The sequence below is a fragment of the Tachypleus tridentatus genome, chromosome 8, assembly GCF_004210375.1.
Source record: "Tachypleus tridentatus isolate NWPU-2018 chromosome 8, ASM421037v1, whole genome shotgun sequence".
In the NCBI taxonomy this organism is placed as follows: Eukaryota; Metazoa; Arthropoda; class Merostomata; order Xiphosura; family Limulidae; genus Tachypleus; species Tachypleus tridentatus.
In genome coordinates this window covers 19,234,629-19,252,207 of record NC_134832.1, presented here as the reverse complement: position 1 = coordinate 19,252,207, position 17,579 = coordinate 19,234,629, and the positions used below count along the sequence as shown (strand labels likewise).

Here is a 17,579-nt window from a genome sequence, read left to right as displayed (position 1 = left end):
GAATGCTGCTGAACATAAGCAAAAAAATTACACTAATAAATCTCCTACACAAAAATAACAAAATCGCATACACCTACTGACGCTAGAGGCGTGAATGTGTCTTGATAATTATATAGTAGCAATACTGCTGTGCGAACGTGTAGAACATAAACGTTTGTCTGTATTCTTAAATGCTCCAAGTTTCATTTGTAGCTCTTTGTCCGAATTAGTGAAAACAATTCCACACCGCAATCCACACGTTAAATCATTCTCGTCACATCACAATAACTTGTATCAAAGAAGACCATTTTAAAATACAAACCACGACTAAATTCAGCTTATGAAGATATATATCCAACAAAATCAATGTGATAAACATAGATAAACTACAAGCCAAATCTATTCCGTTACATTATTTTCAACAACGTCGGTTCAAATAGTCTTAAACTATAAATCATAAACTTTGTCCTATTTGTCAAGATATCTTTATTGAAATGGGCCGCCAGTGGCTCAGCGGTATGTATGCGGACTTACAGCGCTAAAATCCGGGTTTCGATGCCCGTGGTGGACAGAGCACAGATAGCCAATTGTGTAGCTTTGTGCTTAATTCAAAAACAACAAAATAACAACTTTATTGAAATTAATATAAAAAATCTTTCATTACAAACCACAAACTGTTAAGATATCTTAATCAAAATCATTGCGAACAATCCCATAGTACAAGCTAAATCCAATTCGTCAAGATATTTTCATTGAAAATCAATTCGGGCAATCCTAAATATAATCCACTAACTAAATACTGTTCATCCAGATATCTTCTTCAAAACCAATATGAACGACCCTAAACTATAATTTGTGCGTGTGTATGTTTTCTTATAGCAAAGTTACTGATTCCCACTGTTTCTATCTACCACTCAGCGAAACCACAGTCAAGAGAACTGTTGTGGGGCCTCTAAACTATAACCAACAAGCCTTTACATTATTATATCTTCAGCAAAATCGATAGAAATAACTTGACGCGAGAGGTCGAACTCAACTACTTTTTTTTTTTTTAATTTCGAGCAAAGCTACACGAAGACTATCTGCGCTAGTCGTCCGTCATTTAGCAGCGTTAGACTAGAGGGAAAGTAGCGAGTCATCACCACCCACCGCCAACCTTGGGCTACTCTTTTACCAACGAATAGTGGGATTAACCGTAACATTATAACGCTGCCACGTCTGAAAGGACGAACATGTTTGGTGTGATGGGGATTCGAACACTTGACCTTGAAATTGTGAGTAGACCGCCTTAACCATCTAGCCATGCCAGGCCGTCACTTGTTATTAAAACCATAATAAAATCAAAGAAATCATCTCACACCATGAACCCCATGCTATATCCAGCTCGTTACGACAAGTATACTAAAATATAAAAGAAATAAACAAACGAAAACATCATAAACCTCACGCTAAATTCAACGCGTCAAAACATTCAAACAAAACGAATGTTAAATCATTGCCAAAAGTTAACTCGTTATGGCAACCATATTAAAATTTAAAAAGAAACAAACAAAAAACAATTTTCACTATAAACTATATGTTAAACTCAACTCGTTATGATTATTACATTGAAATCAATAACTCCACGACGCAGTTCAAGACGTGCTAATTATTAATAATTTTACTTTTATCCTGAAGACGAACTACATTTAATTTAAAAACAACAGACAGACTTCATTTATGATTTTTAAAAGTGGAAAAATAATTTAAAATTCTTGAATTACTGATGCTTCGATTGAAATCTCGAAGCTAAGGCATTCAGATTATTTGTAATTTTTTTCAAATGCTGTTGCAATTATGACTTTACTTAGATGTTAAATATAGCCGTTGTTTGTTTGTTTTCTGAATTTCTAGCAAAGCTACTCGAGGGCTATCTGCGTTAGCCGTCCCTAATTTAGCAGTGTAAGTCTAGAGGGAAGGAAGCTAGTCATCACCACCCACCGCCAACTCTTGGGCTACTCTTTTATCAACGATTAGTGGGATTGACCGTCACATTATAACGCCCCCACGGTCGAAAAGAAGAACATGTTTGGTGCGACGGGGATTCGAACCCGCGACCCTCAGATTACGAGTCGTACGCCTTAACCCTCCTGGCCATGCCGAGTATCTTTATTTGTGTTGTGTGTTGTTTCACCACTTTAAAGTAATCATGGTATTTGTAATTCGTTTTTGTTTCTTTGTCGGAAAGGTAAACAGCTAATTGAAATTAGTTTAATAAATTTAATAAAATTTAAAAAAAATGAATGAATAAAAGCTAATTCCAAGTTATTTTTTTTGGACCGGCATGGCCAGGTGGGATAAGGCTTTCGACTCGTAATCTGAGGGTCACGAGTTCGAATCCTGTCTCAACAAACATGATCGCTCTTTCAGCCATAGGAGCGTTATAATGTGGCTGTGAATCCCACTATTCGTTGGTAAAAGAGTAACCCAAGAGTTGGCGATGAGTGGTGATGACTAGCTGCCTTCCCTCTCGTGTTACATTGCTAAATTATGGACGGCTAACGCAGATAGCCCTCGAGTAGCTTTGTGCGAAATTCCAAAACAAACAAACTATTTCTTTTTATAGATTGTAGTAGAAAGAACAGTGAGCTAATCTCCATAACACAACAATTAACGTATAAAACGGTATTACAAAAACTGAAGAAACCGTGCATAATTATATTGGTTAATCTGAAAGCGTAATAACAAAAAACGAAAACGCTAATACATCTAAAGATACCGAGTAAACAAACAATAAACCAGTCAGTCTTCAAGGCTTTTGCTAGGTGATGTGCGGCTGTGACGTCATTTATATACTGATAGCACGAATACTATATGTACCATTCTACTGGTTCATTTTAATGATTTCTCTTATACATGGATTAAGAGGTTTTAATATGTCTTATTTAAGTGGAGTTTACAAATGACTTAAAAACGTGCAATACGCAATCGTATGGTTTAACTGCTTAAATGGGTAGAACTTCCATACATCTTTAGGCTACAAATATTATTAAAACAACTCTTGTTGACGCCTTTAGCGTTACTGACAGAGTTCAGCTCTGAAATATAACACGTGCTCATTATTTCTACAAACATATTTCGAATATTATACATAATACAAGATATAAAAGGAAAATGAATTATTGTATTAAGCTTTACTAACTTGTAGCTCAGGCAATGCTAATTGAAGAGTCGTATGTCCGACTCACAAAAGAGCTTTTAAAAATAACTCATATTTTGTTTGTTTGTCGTTAAGCGCAAAACTACACAATGGGCTATTTGTGCTGTGCCAACCACTGGCATCGAAATCCGATTCTTAGCGCTATAGCCCACAGAATAACCGATGAGCCATTACTTGTGTTGAGGGTTGGCAATAGCTTAGAACTTTCACAAAATTCCAGGGTTTGAGATTATAGTAGTTACAATAATTTGGTAAAACAAACTGATAAATGAAATGGAACTAACTTGTGTCCAAATTTGATATTCGTTAGGTTTCATCCATGTCTTACAGGTTTAAAAAAACAGAATTATCAGAAGGAAACATTAAATAAGAGGCTTGACGGATAACAAACATTTTAAGTCTACAGGAAGGATCCATTACGATAATTTAGCGTTGCAATAGTCTAGAAACATATGTCAAGGTAAATGCCCTACTGGTTGTATCATATTATAGGTATAGAAGTTGCTAGCTAAGCAGCTAGAAACATAACGCTGCCAGGAAGCAACTCTGAAATGTTTAGGGACACTAAAGCATCATAAATAAACATATTACATTCCTTGCATGCTTCTCTGAATTCTTCCTTGACATGTTTACTGTCATGTACAGGATCGAAACACTAAAAGTAATGTTTAAAATTAAACAAATTCTCATTCAAGGATCTTAGAAGTAAAGCTAAGTTTCACAGTTAGTTTATTATAAATATTTCTGTTATATTGTAAATAGTAATCAACAAAAAATATTAATACAGCAGAGAACTTACTGTCTTTTTTAATTTTTAGATCAACTTAGTCGTTTTTGTTTTGTATTTCGTTTACATTTTCTTACGTGACATCCATAATTATCATATGTCACCGATCGAATATTTCACCGCAAAAATTAAACAATGGCGTAAAAACTACACATATAAGAGGAAATAAAACACGAATCAATAACAGTTGCTACGGTTATCGTTTAGAAATAATAACAAGTGTATCGTAACAAAATCAGCGAGTCATACTGGCAAACGAAGTGTGAATCAAAGAAATTTCATTGGAGAATTTTAAAGTATATTACTAAATTATCTTGTTGAACAGAATATTAAAATTTTATGACAATCGCATAATAGTTACATGAAATATACATATTCTGGTGAACACCAAGTTATATCATCAGCTATTAGAACTAAGCAGTATATTCTGGTTATGATATAACAAAGTTATATCCGAATAACGACAATGATACATCAGCTAAAAGCATCGCGTTATTTCAGTACTTTTTACTACATAAATAGCTACAAATCTGAAAAACTGGCTACCAGGATTAATGTTGGCGAAACGACGTATTTTAACAATTCTTTTATGGTCTATTTTTCAGGCGTTCTGTGCCTTTATATGCTACCTAAATACATAGGGAATCTCCAGACCAAACATTTAATTCCTTTGATAAGTCAGAACATTTAGTTACTTAAAGTAATAGATTTGTTTAAAACAAATAAAAGTTGAAACATTAATTTACAGACAGTTAAATACGTTTTGGGAACCATAAAAATGTAGCTTCTTACTTATGCTTGCAGCATTAACTTAGCAACGTCACTCTCTTATTATTTGTTAGGTATGGTTTACGGAGATTGAGAAATATCCATACTATTGTTACTCTGCTTATTTAAGGTAAAAATCTACCGGCTTTTCAATACACTGTTCGTCTTTGGAATATATGCGAAGCCATGTGCTTGTACGGAAATTCACGTCACTAAAGTTTGGAAGTTTTCCTTTATTCACAAGGAAAGCACAAAGCCTTAGCTAAATACCGTGGCGTCTCGGACTGCCTGTGTACATAAATATAAGCTATTGACAAAAAGCTCTTTTATGATCACCCTGTGTCGTTGGAGGTCAGTGAGAGAAATACACCTTCGCTAATGCTTTTGCAAACTAAAAGCTATGCTCTATTGTAGAGCACGTGAAAGTCCGGATTTTCTTTAAAAGAACGTTGTAAACGAATGTGAGACCTCCAGACTTACAAAAGGAGACCGTTTCTAAATCGTCAACGAATAAGTTCTGGAAAATTGCTGATAAACCAAAAACGACCTGAAAATCTTCAGTAGGAGAATTAAAGAGGGGACCGTTTCTTATTTCGTTCATCGATGAAAAAGTCCAGAAAAATTGCTGATAACTCATTAAAACTTCGAAACACGAGTTTAGTTTTTATAGTATTTTGATTTATTGCTGTGTTCAAAACTAGTTTTGTTAAAGCAGTGAAAAACAAATCTCAGTTCTAAAAATTACGAATTTGATACACAAGAAAACAATTATAATTATTTTTGTCTTTTCATCTTCACTTTCAGCGCTTACATGCAAACTTGTTTTTTCAATGTAAACCTTTGGTAAGAAAGATGGTTATAACCTGTAACAAAATCTATACTACCACACTATCCAATTCGAAACTTACCGAGACTTGGTTTTCAACATCTCACCATTTTTGATTATGTACGGAAAGTTTGTTATACCTGCTGTATTACGTTTTTTTGTGTCTTTTTTAGGAGGGTGGCATCTCCAGTTATGTGATCAGCTCTGTCCACTAAAACTGAGCAATTAAACGATATTTTATCTTAAGATCCGCAGTTCCGTAAATGATAAAAGTTTTGAGATACGTGTTCGCTTCGTTTTGGTAAAAAACATTAGGTTATCTGCTTTATCCATCACATGTGTTATTTACGGTGTTATTACGTAAACTTACCGCTAATCCACAGAAGGACAGTTTTGAAATACAAAAGAAAAAACAGAAATAAAACCAAACGAAACGTTAGGCAGTTTACATTCCAGTATTTTCTCCTAAAGAGGGCTGAAGTCCGCTTGGAAGGGTCACCTGTTTTAACCACTCATACCATTAAGCAGTAGTGTTGTTGACTGTAAGTCAGTCAGTAGACACTAAAATGATGTCACATAAGGGATGCTTAACATCGAAATTTGTACTATCTTGACGTCACTAAAACGTCTGCATGCCAAACAATTATGCACTTTGTAGGCTACAACACAACAGGACGGACATATGAACTTCAAAAACAAGAAGTAAAAGTATTAGTTACTCTTAATTTAATTTTTATTTACTCTTGAAAGAGTTTTTTGTGTTATTTTAATTTCTCACAAAGCTACTCAAGGGCTATCTGCGCTAGCCGTCCCTAATTTAGCAGTGTAAGACTAGAGGGAAGGCAACTAGTTATCATCACCCACCGCCAACTCTCGAGCTACTCGTTTACCAACAATAGTGGGATTGACTGTCACATTATATCGCATCCACGGCTGAAAGGGCGAGCATGTTTGGTGCTACGGGGATTCGAACCCACGACCTTCAGCTTACGAGGGCCATTTTGAAAGAGAACGTTTCCGGGTAGCTTGCACTAATACATAAATGGAGAGAGAAAATAATGATTATATTTAAATTATCGAGACAAATGTTGTGTTAGTAGTTTAGATATTGCCAGCTGCACTTTTTTTGGACCATTTAACGAGAGTTTTGTAGAGGGGTCGAAGCTAATGTCAAGATAAAGGATTCTCAAACTGTGGTACGTGGAGCTAATGTTCGTGATACATGACAAAATTAATATAAAAAAATAGTCATAAAATTTATGATAAGCTTTATTTGAATTGTCCGCGTACGTATGCATAATACTGTCCTTACTTATAGACTTATTCTCTACTTACGTTGACTCCCTGGTATTTTCTTCCCTACAAACTGACAAAAATAGTACCCCATATTCTTCAATAGCGTAAAAAAACCAATCTCATTCTTTGCAATAATAAGAAAGTGTTTAAAATATAAATTTTTGTTACTGGGTTTTTTATGTTTATAAATAAAATTAGGCTTGGGTTTGTAACTAAACAAAAAGTGGTACGCGAGCTTGAAACATTTGTGAACTACTGGTCTAGCTGAAGATCCACAGCTTCCTTGGAAAGCAATGTATTTAGACGTTCACCTTCCACAATACTTCATATTCATTTATAAAATGTTTATGTGTTAATTATGCGGGTATAAAATCAAAGACGTAAATGACAGCAACCGTGTTATTTTGTTCGTACCAGAAATATGTAATGAAGTAATAAAAAGCTTCAAATTCAAATCCAAAGGATTAATTTTCAACTGAATCGTTGCAATATACACATTACCGATATTAGTGTTTACTGACATTATAACACTTAAATTATAAAAAAACAGCTTAATTTTTTAAAATACAAAAAATTGTCAAAATATTAATAAACATATTTTAATAACGTATAAGCGTTTAATGTTTCCAATCATAGTGTACATATAGAGCATTTTACACAGTGTATTTTACAAAACGTTTAATCTTTTTCTGATAAATATGGTGTACAGCCAAACAGACGTTATGTTATAGCCTGTGTCTGTGCCTTCCTGACAATGAAATCAAGAGATACCATAAACTGTCGACAGTTTTAAAATTCAGAAAAAACTTTCAGAAAGAGGAATGATAATAGGAGTTCTGTATTTTATTTTCTACACAACTTGAAGTGCTGAAATATTTTAACAAACCAAAACTATTTTCAACCATTTTACTTTATTGGATCTTCAGTTGTTGTTCATGTGTATTTAGTACTTCGTCTACACTTCAATTCGACAGTTGGTCGTGTGCCTTTAGTACTTCGTCTACACTTCAATTCAACAGTTGTTCATGTGTCTTTAGTACTTCGTTTACACTTTAATTCGACAGTTGGTCGTGTGCCTTTAGTACTTCGTCTACACTTCAATTCGACAGTTGGTCGTGTGCCTTTAGTACTTCGTCTACACTTTAATTCAACAGTTGTTCATGTGCCTTTATTAATTCGTCTTCACTTCAATACAACATTTGTTTTTATAATTTTTTTGGAGGATAATAAAACCTATTCTTAAAGTTTTTTAGGATTTTAAAAACGATTTCAATTAGTTTGATACTAAGAGTAAACGATCTTATAATACCAATTTTTTCATTTTTTTTTATGTGGCACTCAACGTTTCGCTTTATACCTTCTTCAGCAGTGTTCCACTAAAATATAAACATGAAGGAGGCGTAAAGTGAAACGTTAAGACGAATAACAAATTCGTTTTTACAAAGTTGTGAATTTCTAGTGTTAAATGTTTTCCATACACCGATATAAACTACAGAAATTAAATATTGATAGTTGCTGAGAGCTTCTAACTTGTAACTAATCGAAGAGACTTACTAAACTCTGCACGTGCACTGACACTATTTCAAATGTAAAAACTATAATAAAGTATAGAGAAAACCTGAGAATGATGAAGTAAGATAAATAACACTTGCCAGAGCATGCACAATGGCTCTATTCGAAGTTATACGAAAATATGGAAAAAAGAATAATTAAAACATTTATTTTCACTACTTATATATTTTATTATATATATTTTATTACTCCTTGTTTTGTATGTTAAATAACATTTTAAAAATATTTGTTTAAATGTTTAATCTCTTATCCTTTGAGCAAACAAAGGTGTCTTTGTGTTTGAAAGTGATTTATTTTTTACTACAGTATTATTAACCTATTCAGGTTTGTTTGTTTTTTTTAAACGTTAACTTACGTAATAGACTGTCTGTGCTCGACTTACCGCGAGGAATCGAACTTCGGATTTTAGCGCTGTAAATCCGTTTACTCATAGCTTAAATGTTGGGGACACCTATTCAATTTTACAGTGTCGTTTCTTTACAAATTAATTACTAACTTCAGAAGCACCAACGAAACGATCGTATCTGGCACGTACACAGCGCGCAAGAAGCAGCGTTTTCTTGAAAAATTATGTGAGTAGACGTCCACACATTTCGCTACAGCAATATACAATTCTGATACAAACCATATCAAAAAATTATCAACTTTATCGTGCAAGAAATGTCATATAGATACCAAAACCAGTAAATTTAAAACACTTGGAATATTTAACGGTAAGTATTTGTTTGTTTAGGAACTTCGCGCAAAGTTACACGAGGACTATCTGTGCTAGCCGTTCCTAATTTAGTAGTGTAAGACTAGAGCGTTTGTATGTTTGTTTGTTTTTTGGAATTTCTCACAAAGCTACTCGAGGGCTATCTGTGCTAGCCGTCCCTAATTTAGCAGTGTAAGACTAGAGGGAAGGCAGCTAGTCATCACCACCCACCGCCAACTCTTGGGCTACTCTTTTACCAACGAATAGTGGGATTGACCGTCACATTATAACGCCCCCACGGCTGGGAGGGCGAGCATGTTTGGCGCGACGCGGGCGCGAACCCGCGACCCTCGGATTACGAGTCGCACGCCTTACGCGCTCGGCCATGCCAGGCCTAAGACTAGAGCGAAGGCAGCTAGTCATCATCATCCCCCACCGGCAACTCTTGGGCTACTATTTTAACAATGAATAGTGGGATTGAGCGTAACATTATAACACCCCCACAACTGAAAAGGCGAGCATGTTGGGTGTGACAAGGATTCGAACCCGCGACCCTCAGATTACGGGTCGAACGCCTTAACCCACCTGGCCATGCCGCGCCCTAACGGTAAGTAAAGTATACTTTAAAATAACTAGAAGCTTGAGTGCTTTTGAATATTTGGTTGTTATTTTTCGATCAGCTATTCGGGTATTTTGAAATATTCTAATTTGTTTTGTTGTTTGATTATTCTTTGTGCTAATTCTGTGATTACAGAGATATAGTTTATGTTTATACATTTGCGTTAGTATCATACATTATTCATGAGTCACTAAGAATGAAATATAAGGTACTTATATAATTAGCTCTAAATAAAAGCTTCACGTTAGGTGTAATTACAACCCAGTGTGAATTGGATGGGACCCCTGTCCACTATTCAACAGGTAGAAATAAAATAAAACAAAACAGTCCTACGAAGTCTGTGTCGGATAGCTGGTTGAAAACTTGTCACAGTTATCAATGAGAGTGTTTTCTTTTCTTTTTTTCGTTTTAATTTAAGGTGAATTTACCCGTAAAATACAGAATTTGTTTTCCCGGATTAATTCACATGAAACAGAATGAAAAGTAAACTGAATCACGCTAACCACAAGACACAAAGATAAATATTAATTATTCAATTGATTTCAATCAAAATATCGCAACGATCTTATTTTTTAAAAGAAGTATTCTAAATATATAGTTTCATGACTCATTTGAAAATTGAACCTTGATATGAACCTTTGCACGTACGGATGATTGAAAACTGGTTTACGTTGATTCGAAGTGGTTGAAAATTTGTGTGGCACGAAACTTAGCATATGTAAAAGGTTGAAGACTGTCGTGATGCGAATGTGTGTTACTTCTAGACTTTGCTATATACGTGATTGAAACGTGGCGTATTATGAAGCTTTAAACATTTGTATGAGAAAGTTTGGGTGGTACAAACTTTATATATACGTGTAGCTGAAAACTGGCATGGCTCAAAATTTTGTAGATATTTATGGTTGAAAACTGACGTGATACGAAACTTTGTAAATATTCATGGTCTATGGTGGTTAAGACATTCGACTCGTAATCCAAGGGTCGCGAGTTCGAATTCCAGTCATACCAAATGCTCACCCTTTCAGCCGTGGGGGCGTTATAATGTAATGGTCAATCTCACCATTCATTGATAAAAGAGTAGCCCAAAAGTTGACGATGGCTGGTGATAACTAGCTGCCTTCCTTCTAGTGTAACACATCTAAATTACGGACGGCTAACTCAGATAGCTCTCGTGTATGTTTGCGTGAAATTCAAATCATCACTAAAATTTTGGAATGATTCGAAACTTCGAGCCTAAGCGTAGTTGAAATTGGATGATCGTGAAGCTAAAATAAATAACATACATAAATATTAAAAACATTAATTTTTACTTATTCAAATAAATTACTTTTCCACAAAGTTACCTATGTACCTCTAGCGGTATATTTGCGTACTTATGACGCTAAAAATTAGGTTTCGATGCCTGTAGTGAACAGAGCACAGATAGCATGTGTGTAGCTTTCTGCTCAACGAAAAATAATCTGACAACGAATTTTTTGTAATTACAACAGTAACAGTGTTAAAAATAAAGTGCAACAGATCTCAACCTCTTTCTGAAGTTATTATTTAAATCTCTTATGGAAATCTTTATATCAAATTCGTGTTTCTAGTTTCCTAACAACCAAGAATAAGTCCGAACTAAACGGGCCGGCATGGCCAGGTAGTTTAGGTACTCAACTTGTAATCTCAGGATCGCAGGTTCGGATCCCCGTTCCACCAAACATGTTCGTTCTTTCAGCAGTAGGTGCGTTATAAAGTGACAGTCAAGCCCGCTAGTTGTTGGTAAAAGAGTAGCTCGAGAGTTGTAGGTGGGTGGTCATTACTAGTTGCCTTCCCTCTAGTCTTACACTGCTAAATTAAGGAAGACTGGCGTAGATAACCCTCGTGTAGCTTTGCGCGAAATTCAAAAACAAACCAAATAAACATAAGTCCGAATTAAGCAATCACCATTAACTTAAATGATTCAATTGAAAACCTATTCATCACTTTGTGAGAGACAGAGTTTTCACATACGTACTTCATTTTAAAACATTGGTGATGTTTTTCTTTGCTAAATATTAACCTTGACCTGCTTCAACGCAAAACAAACTTTAAGTTAGTGCAATTACGCTTTTAGAATGAATGTCACGGAGATGTTAAACAAAAACAAGAGAGTAGCGTTTATAATCCGTCTTCGAAATTATTGATTTGTTGAAATATATTAATTGAAAACAAAGAAAACAAAAACGGTGATTTCTTCACATATATTTTACACCTATACAAAAACATGTATAGTAAGTGCATAGATTTAGAACTAACTTAAATCTAAGCCAGTCGAACCTAGTGAGATATCATTGAAATAACGGCCCAAAATATCGCTAACAGCTAGGATATCGAACTGAGTAAACAGTGAAAGTGCGAGAATCTGATTGGATACACTATGTAGGTTATCATTAATTTTAAAAATACATAGATTTGGTTTGAATTTCGCGCAAAGCTACTCGAGAGCTATCTACGCTAGCCGTCCCTAATTTAGCAGTGTAAGACTAGAGGGAAGGCAGCTAGTAATCACCACCCACCGCCAACTCTTGGGCTACTCTTCTACCAACGAATAGTGGGATTGACCGTAACATTATAACGCCCCCACGGCTGAAAGGGCGAGCATGTTTGGTGCGACCATGCCAGGCCCTTTAAAAATACAAATAGTTAACATACATTACAATAAAAAAAGGTAGATCTTTCACTAACTCCTTTCTAAAATTTCATTACGGTTTCTAATAATTAGCACACCGTACTAATACAGTTAAAGAGTTTCTGGCTTTCAGTATTTCTTCGTTTTTTTATAGTCGTTAATATTGAAACATATCACATCGACTTGATAATTTATTATACCTACAAATATAATATTATGCAAGTCTTTTAAAAAGCACTAAATGAAGCTTTCAAAGAAGTCCTGAAAATTGTGTTTCGTTATGCTAATAAAGATTTGTTCAGCAGAAGCCTTATCCTGTATCAAAGAGAACGCCGAAGGTCACAAAAGTTCTAATGAATGCGATGAAAGAAAATCTGCCGTCTGAAAGAGTTGGTTGCAAGAAGTTAGGAGTTTCGTAACAAAAAAGTTATAAAGAAATATTCCAAAATTTAAACCTTGAACTGAAACACAAGTCTAACTTCAACTAACAACAGAATGTAGAACTAAATGCAAAATCTTACCCACTTCACGTTAAGCCGGATGCAAATTATGATGCAGTGGGTAAACATAGAACTTGTAATTTCATTATTTTACTTCCACAGAAAAACAGCCATTTAACACTTGTAATGTAAACACTATAAAGCTAACGTAATTGAACAATTTAAAAAAAAATAAGATAACGACTTATACTCTAAGAGCAATTTACGTCATAATAAATTGGAAAGAAAATTTTGAATTTTCTTTTGGGGGGTAAGCAATGTAGATAAACCACCAAATAAATATTTAAATATCAAGTCTATTCTTGAATATTCCTGAAGGATAACCTTAAACAAAACTCTTTGCTTTTCTGTTTTATGGAAGGCTACAGCAAATGCCCTTTTGGAATACTAATTATTGTGTATTCCATGTGAACTTTTTAAACCTGATGATTTTCACGTCATCAAGTGTGCAAACAAGGAAACCATCCATTCAAATTGCATAAATGTCGAATACAGCTTAATTAAGAAGAAAGCTTGTTCTGATATTATTAATTGTATATTATTTCATTAGGTGTTCCTCACAGCTGAAAAGGTAAGCATGTTTGGTATGACGGGGATTCGAGCCTGCGACCCTCGGATTACGAGTCGAGTGCCCTAACAACCTGGCCATGCCAGACCAAATGTCAAAGAAATTGATAAATGTTTGATTCCTTATCTCATATGTATCTGCATAAAAAAAAGTTACACAATTAATATGGTATTTAGATTAGGAATTTATGTTTAGCAAAGTGACACAACGTATTTTCAATATGCTTTATAACCAATATTTAAAACGCTAATTTCAACGAAATCTATTTTTCTAGTCAGCGAGTCAGTTTTATCTACGTTTATAGTGTCTATAAGGTAGTGTTTATAAAGAGTTTGACGTCACCGGATACACAGGAGGCTACTTGGATATGTCATGTATATTATTACAGAATGAATTGGAATTAAAACTGATTAGCTGTCCCAGATAAGGCTATAGAAGCAGCCCATTATTCACAGGTTTTAAACGCTTGAATATCTCTGTTCAGTTGGATCATATAAAACATATTAACAATGATTCGCTTTAGCCCAACACATTTGAATAATATCCAGTGTATCAAAAAATAAAACATAATGACGTCAAGCTTTGACTTTTTCGCTGACAAGGCTTCCCTTACAAGTAGCAGGAAGCGCACATAAACTAATAATTTCCTATACGTCAGCTACTAAACTCAATACACATATTCATTATTTCTTGTCACACAAACTGGCCATCGTGCAAGCACATTGACAGGATTTGTAGATAGATGTTCATAACACAAGTCTAATTATTACACGTGGACAGTTCTGTTCTTATCATGGGCCTCGGTAATTTCTAGTGAATGCAGAGGATTGTTCGATTTTCGTAGTTTGTAACAGGACAAAAATATATTTTTAATATCTAATAACAACTGAGGAACTCTTACAGTTTTAACTTATAACTTAACTTACACGTATCTATCTTTTATATTGTTGGTTCTGTTTATCTTTCTATTTGCGCTTCGACATCATTTTTCTGGATATCTATTTGTCTATTTTTCTAACTGTCTGTCTGCCCACACACCATGCCCTCGTATAAGTTTTATTTTTAAAAGCACAGTTCCTGGCACCCAAAATGTATTTTTGAGCAAAACAAAATGGATATAGTTTCAGGTAGATAGGTTACACAAATAAACCACTACCATTCACCCCTGACGTCAAAAGTGGATTTATCAATGTTGGTGTTGAGTGATAAAACCCAGACACCCACGTGGATTTACAGAACTACTAGCAACGTCTCAAGATCACAAGAAGAAAGCTGGAATAGAGCCAAATCAAAACTTTTGCTATTTTGCCTATTCGTATACTTAAAAACACTGTGAGAAGAAGTTTTTTTTTGTTTTTTTTCACTGAACTGCAACACAAGTGAGCCAAGCCACTGGTGCAAACAAGCTTAGTAAACTTAAAGCCAAGCCACTGGTGCAAACAAGCTTGGTAAACTTAAAGCCAAGCCACTGGTGCAAACAAGCTTGGTAAACTTAAAGCCAAGCCACTGGTGCAAACAAGCTTGGTAAACTTAAAGCCAAGCCACTGGTGCAAACAAACAGTAAACTTAAAGCCAAGCCACTGGTGCAAACAAGCTTGGTAACCTTAAAGCCAAGCCACTGGTGCAAACAAACTTGGTAAACTTAAAACCATGCCACTGGTGCAAACAAGCTTAGTAAACTTAAAGCCAAGCCACTGGTTGCAAACAAGCTTTGTAAACTTAAAGCCAAGCCACTGGTGCAAACAAGCTTAGTAAACTTAAAGCCAAGCCACTGGTGCAAACAAGCTTGGTAAACTTAAAGCCAAGCCACTGGTGCAAACAAGCTTAGTAAACTAAAGCCAAGCCACTGGTGCAAACAAGCTTGGTAAACTTAAAGCCAAGCCACTGGTGCAAACAAGCTTGGTAAACTTAAAGCCAAGCCACTGGTTGCAAACAACTTGGTAAGCTTAAAATGAGCCACTGGTGCAAACAAACAGTAAACTAAAGCCAAGCCACTGGTGCAAACAAACTTAGTAAACTTAAAGCCAAGCCACTGGTGCAAACAAGCTTAGTAAACTTAAAGCCAAGCCACTGGTGCAAACAAGCTTGGTAAACTTAAAGCCATGCCACTGGTGCAAACAAGCTTAGTAAACTTAAAGCCAAGCCACTGGTGCAAACAAGCTTAGTAAACTTAAAGCCAAGCCACTGGTGCAAACAAGCTTAGTAAACTTAAAGCCAAGCCACTGGTGCAAACAAGCTTAGTAAACTTAAAGCCAAGCCACTGATGCAAACAAGCTTGGTAAACTTAAAGTCAAGCCACGAAATGTCTTATAAATGGTCTATATATAAATTCACGACTGCCGAATATAATCCTATAATTAATTTTCGAATTGTCATTTGTCTTCAACGTATAAAGCAAAAAAAAAAAAAAAAACACTTCGTAAAGTTAAACAAGAGATGGGTTCACGATTTAATTTCATTCGGAGATATTTTTTTCTACAAATAGAAATATGTAAGATATATATATGTATCCATTTTATTGTAAAAGTTTGCACGTTTTTGTTTACTATTTAGGGTTTTCGTCCGCATTGTTTCCGAGAAATTTCAGGAACATCTTTTCAAACAGTAAAAAGTATTAGGGAAGAATTAAAGTAACATTTACTGTCAATTTATTTGTTGATGGATTCGAAGAAAAACATTTTTTTTGTTCTGGAATTCTAGCCTTTTATACATCACAATGTTACCAAATTGTTAACATTCGTGACAATAGTCATTAATTTACTGTATCTGAAAAAAAAAGCGCTTCTCTATCTTTGTATTTTCTAAAATGGAATCCACAAATGTTTTTAGGATTTTATTGCCGTAAATAGCCACAACTTTCATTTGTTCTTGAACAAAGTAGGGAGAGTCTATTCCATATTTCAAGGAGATTCCTTCACCATTACACATAAATTTATAAGACATTTTTTGGGATTATCTAATGACTGTGTTCTAAGAATTATTATAAATAATATGGAATAAAGATGCATAACCTACTTCTAATCAGACTTGGAATCTTTATTTTTACGACGCAATAATTACTGAATATACCAATTTTTATCAAATTCTATATTAAAATAGCAAAAATGAAACATAACAATGTTCAGGCATATATATATATAATCAAACATAATCAGCAAGTAATAACAGTCAGAAAATTATATGACTTCTAGCGACAATTGTCGAGATAACTTAAATGATACCTGGCCTGGCATGATCTGATGGTTAGGACATTTAAATAGCTATCTGCGCGTCGTGGAATTGACCATCACAGTATAAAATTTTCAGGGCTGAAATGGCGAGATAGTAAAATGTGTAAAATCTGACGTCACATTTCACACTGACCTGGCATGGCCTAATGGCTAGGACGCTTAACTCGCAATCTGTGGGTTACAAGTTTGGTTGTCACGGTATAAACCTTTCAAGGATGAAATGACTAGCATATTTGATTACGAGGTTCGATCTCTGGACCCGCAACTAGCCGCTTCCTCTTCAATCTATAACTTTTAAATTAGAGACAGATAACGCAAATAGCCCTCAAGTAGTTCTGCGCAAAATTCAACAAAACAAACAACTTTTCATTCTCTGCTTCCATACTCCAAATATACATCAATTTCGAACTTAAACTTATTATGCCTCATAACACGTCTGTTGGTCTCATTCAATTATACTGTACTCAGCTTCTAATGACATTCTTTGTCGGTTCTTTATTTAAACGTAGCTTTCACTTTTAACACATTCTTGATACACACCTATAGTTGAAACTTAAGGCACAGCGTTAAATGAGAACAAGGTTTTTGTACATATTTAGACAGTGGTATGTTGACATTCACTTATAATCACAACGAACAACAATTAACGTTTACAGTTCGTAAGATCCACGGCTCTGCGATAGGTAATAAAATTTCATGCATTTAGAAATTTAAGTAGTTTTATATCTCTTTTATAAAGTGTACTGTTGATTTACTTAATATTGTTCTTCAATAATAAACATCTTAACATTTCACATGATATATCCAAATAGTACATTAACAGAAAATGAAGTTTTGCTTGAAAATATTATAAACAACTTTTTATGACTCGTAACTTATGAACGTGCGTTT

At 34.7% G+C, this 17,579-nt stretch overlaps 1 protein-coding gene across 18 annotated transcripts in view; it reads right to left on the bottom strand.

The window, feature by feature from the left end:
* Positions 1-17,579, bottom strand: part of LOC143258622 (uncharacterized) — a 105,105-nt gene that overhangs the window by 64,792 nt on the left and 22,734 nt on the right. For 6 of the 18 annotated variants that reach the window (XR_013032424.1, XR_013032422.1, XR_013032425.1 and 3 more), the window contains exon 2: positions 5,642-5,776. The exons of the other annotated variants lie outside the window; for them this stretch is intronic. Coding sequence is in view for 1 of the 6 variants with exons in the window: in XM_076517846.1 (XP_076373961.1) it covers positions 5,642-5,661 (20 nt within the window). In the remaining 5 variants the exon portion in view is untranslated. The remainder of the gene's footprint in view (positions 1-5,641; positions 5,777-17,579) is intronic. 18 annotated transcript variants of the gene reach the window in all.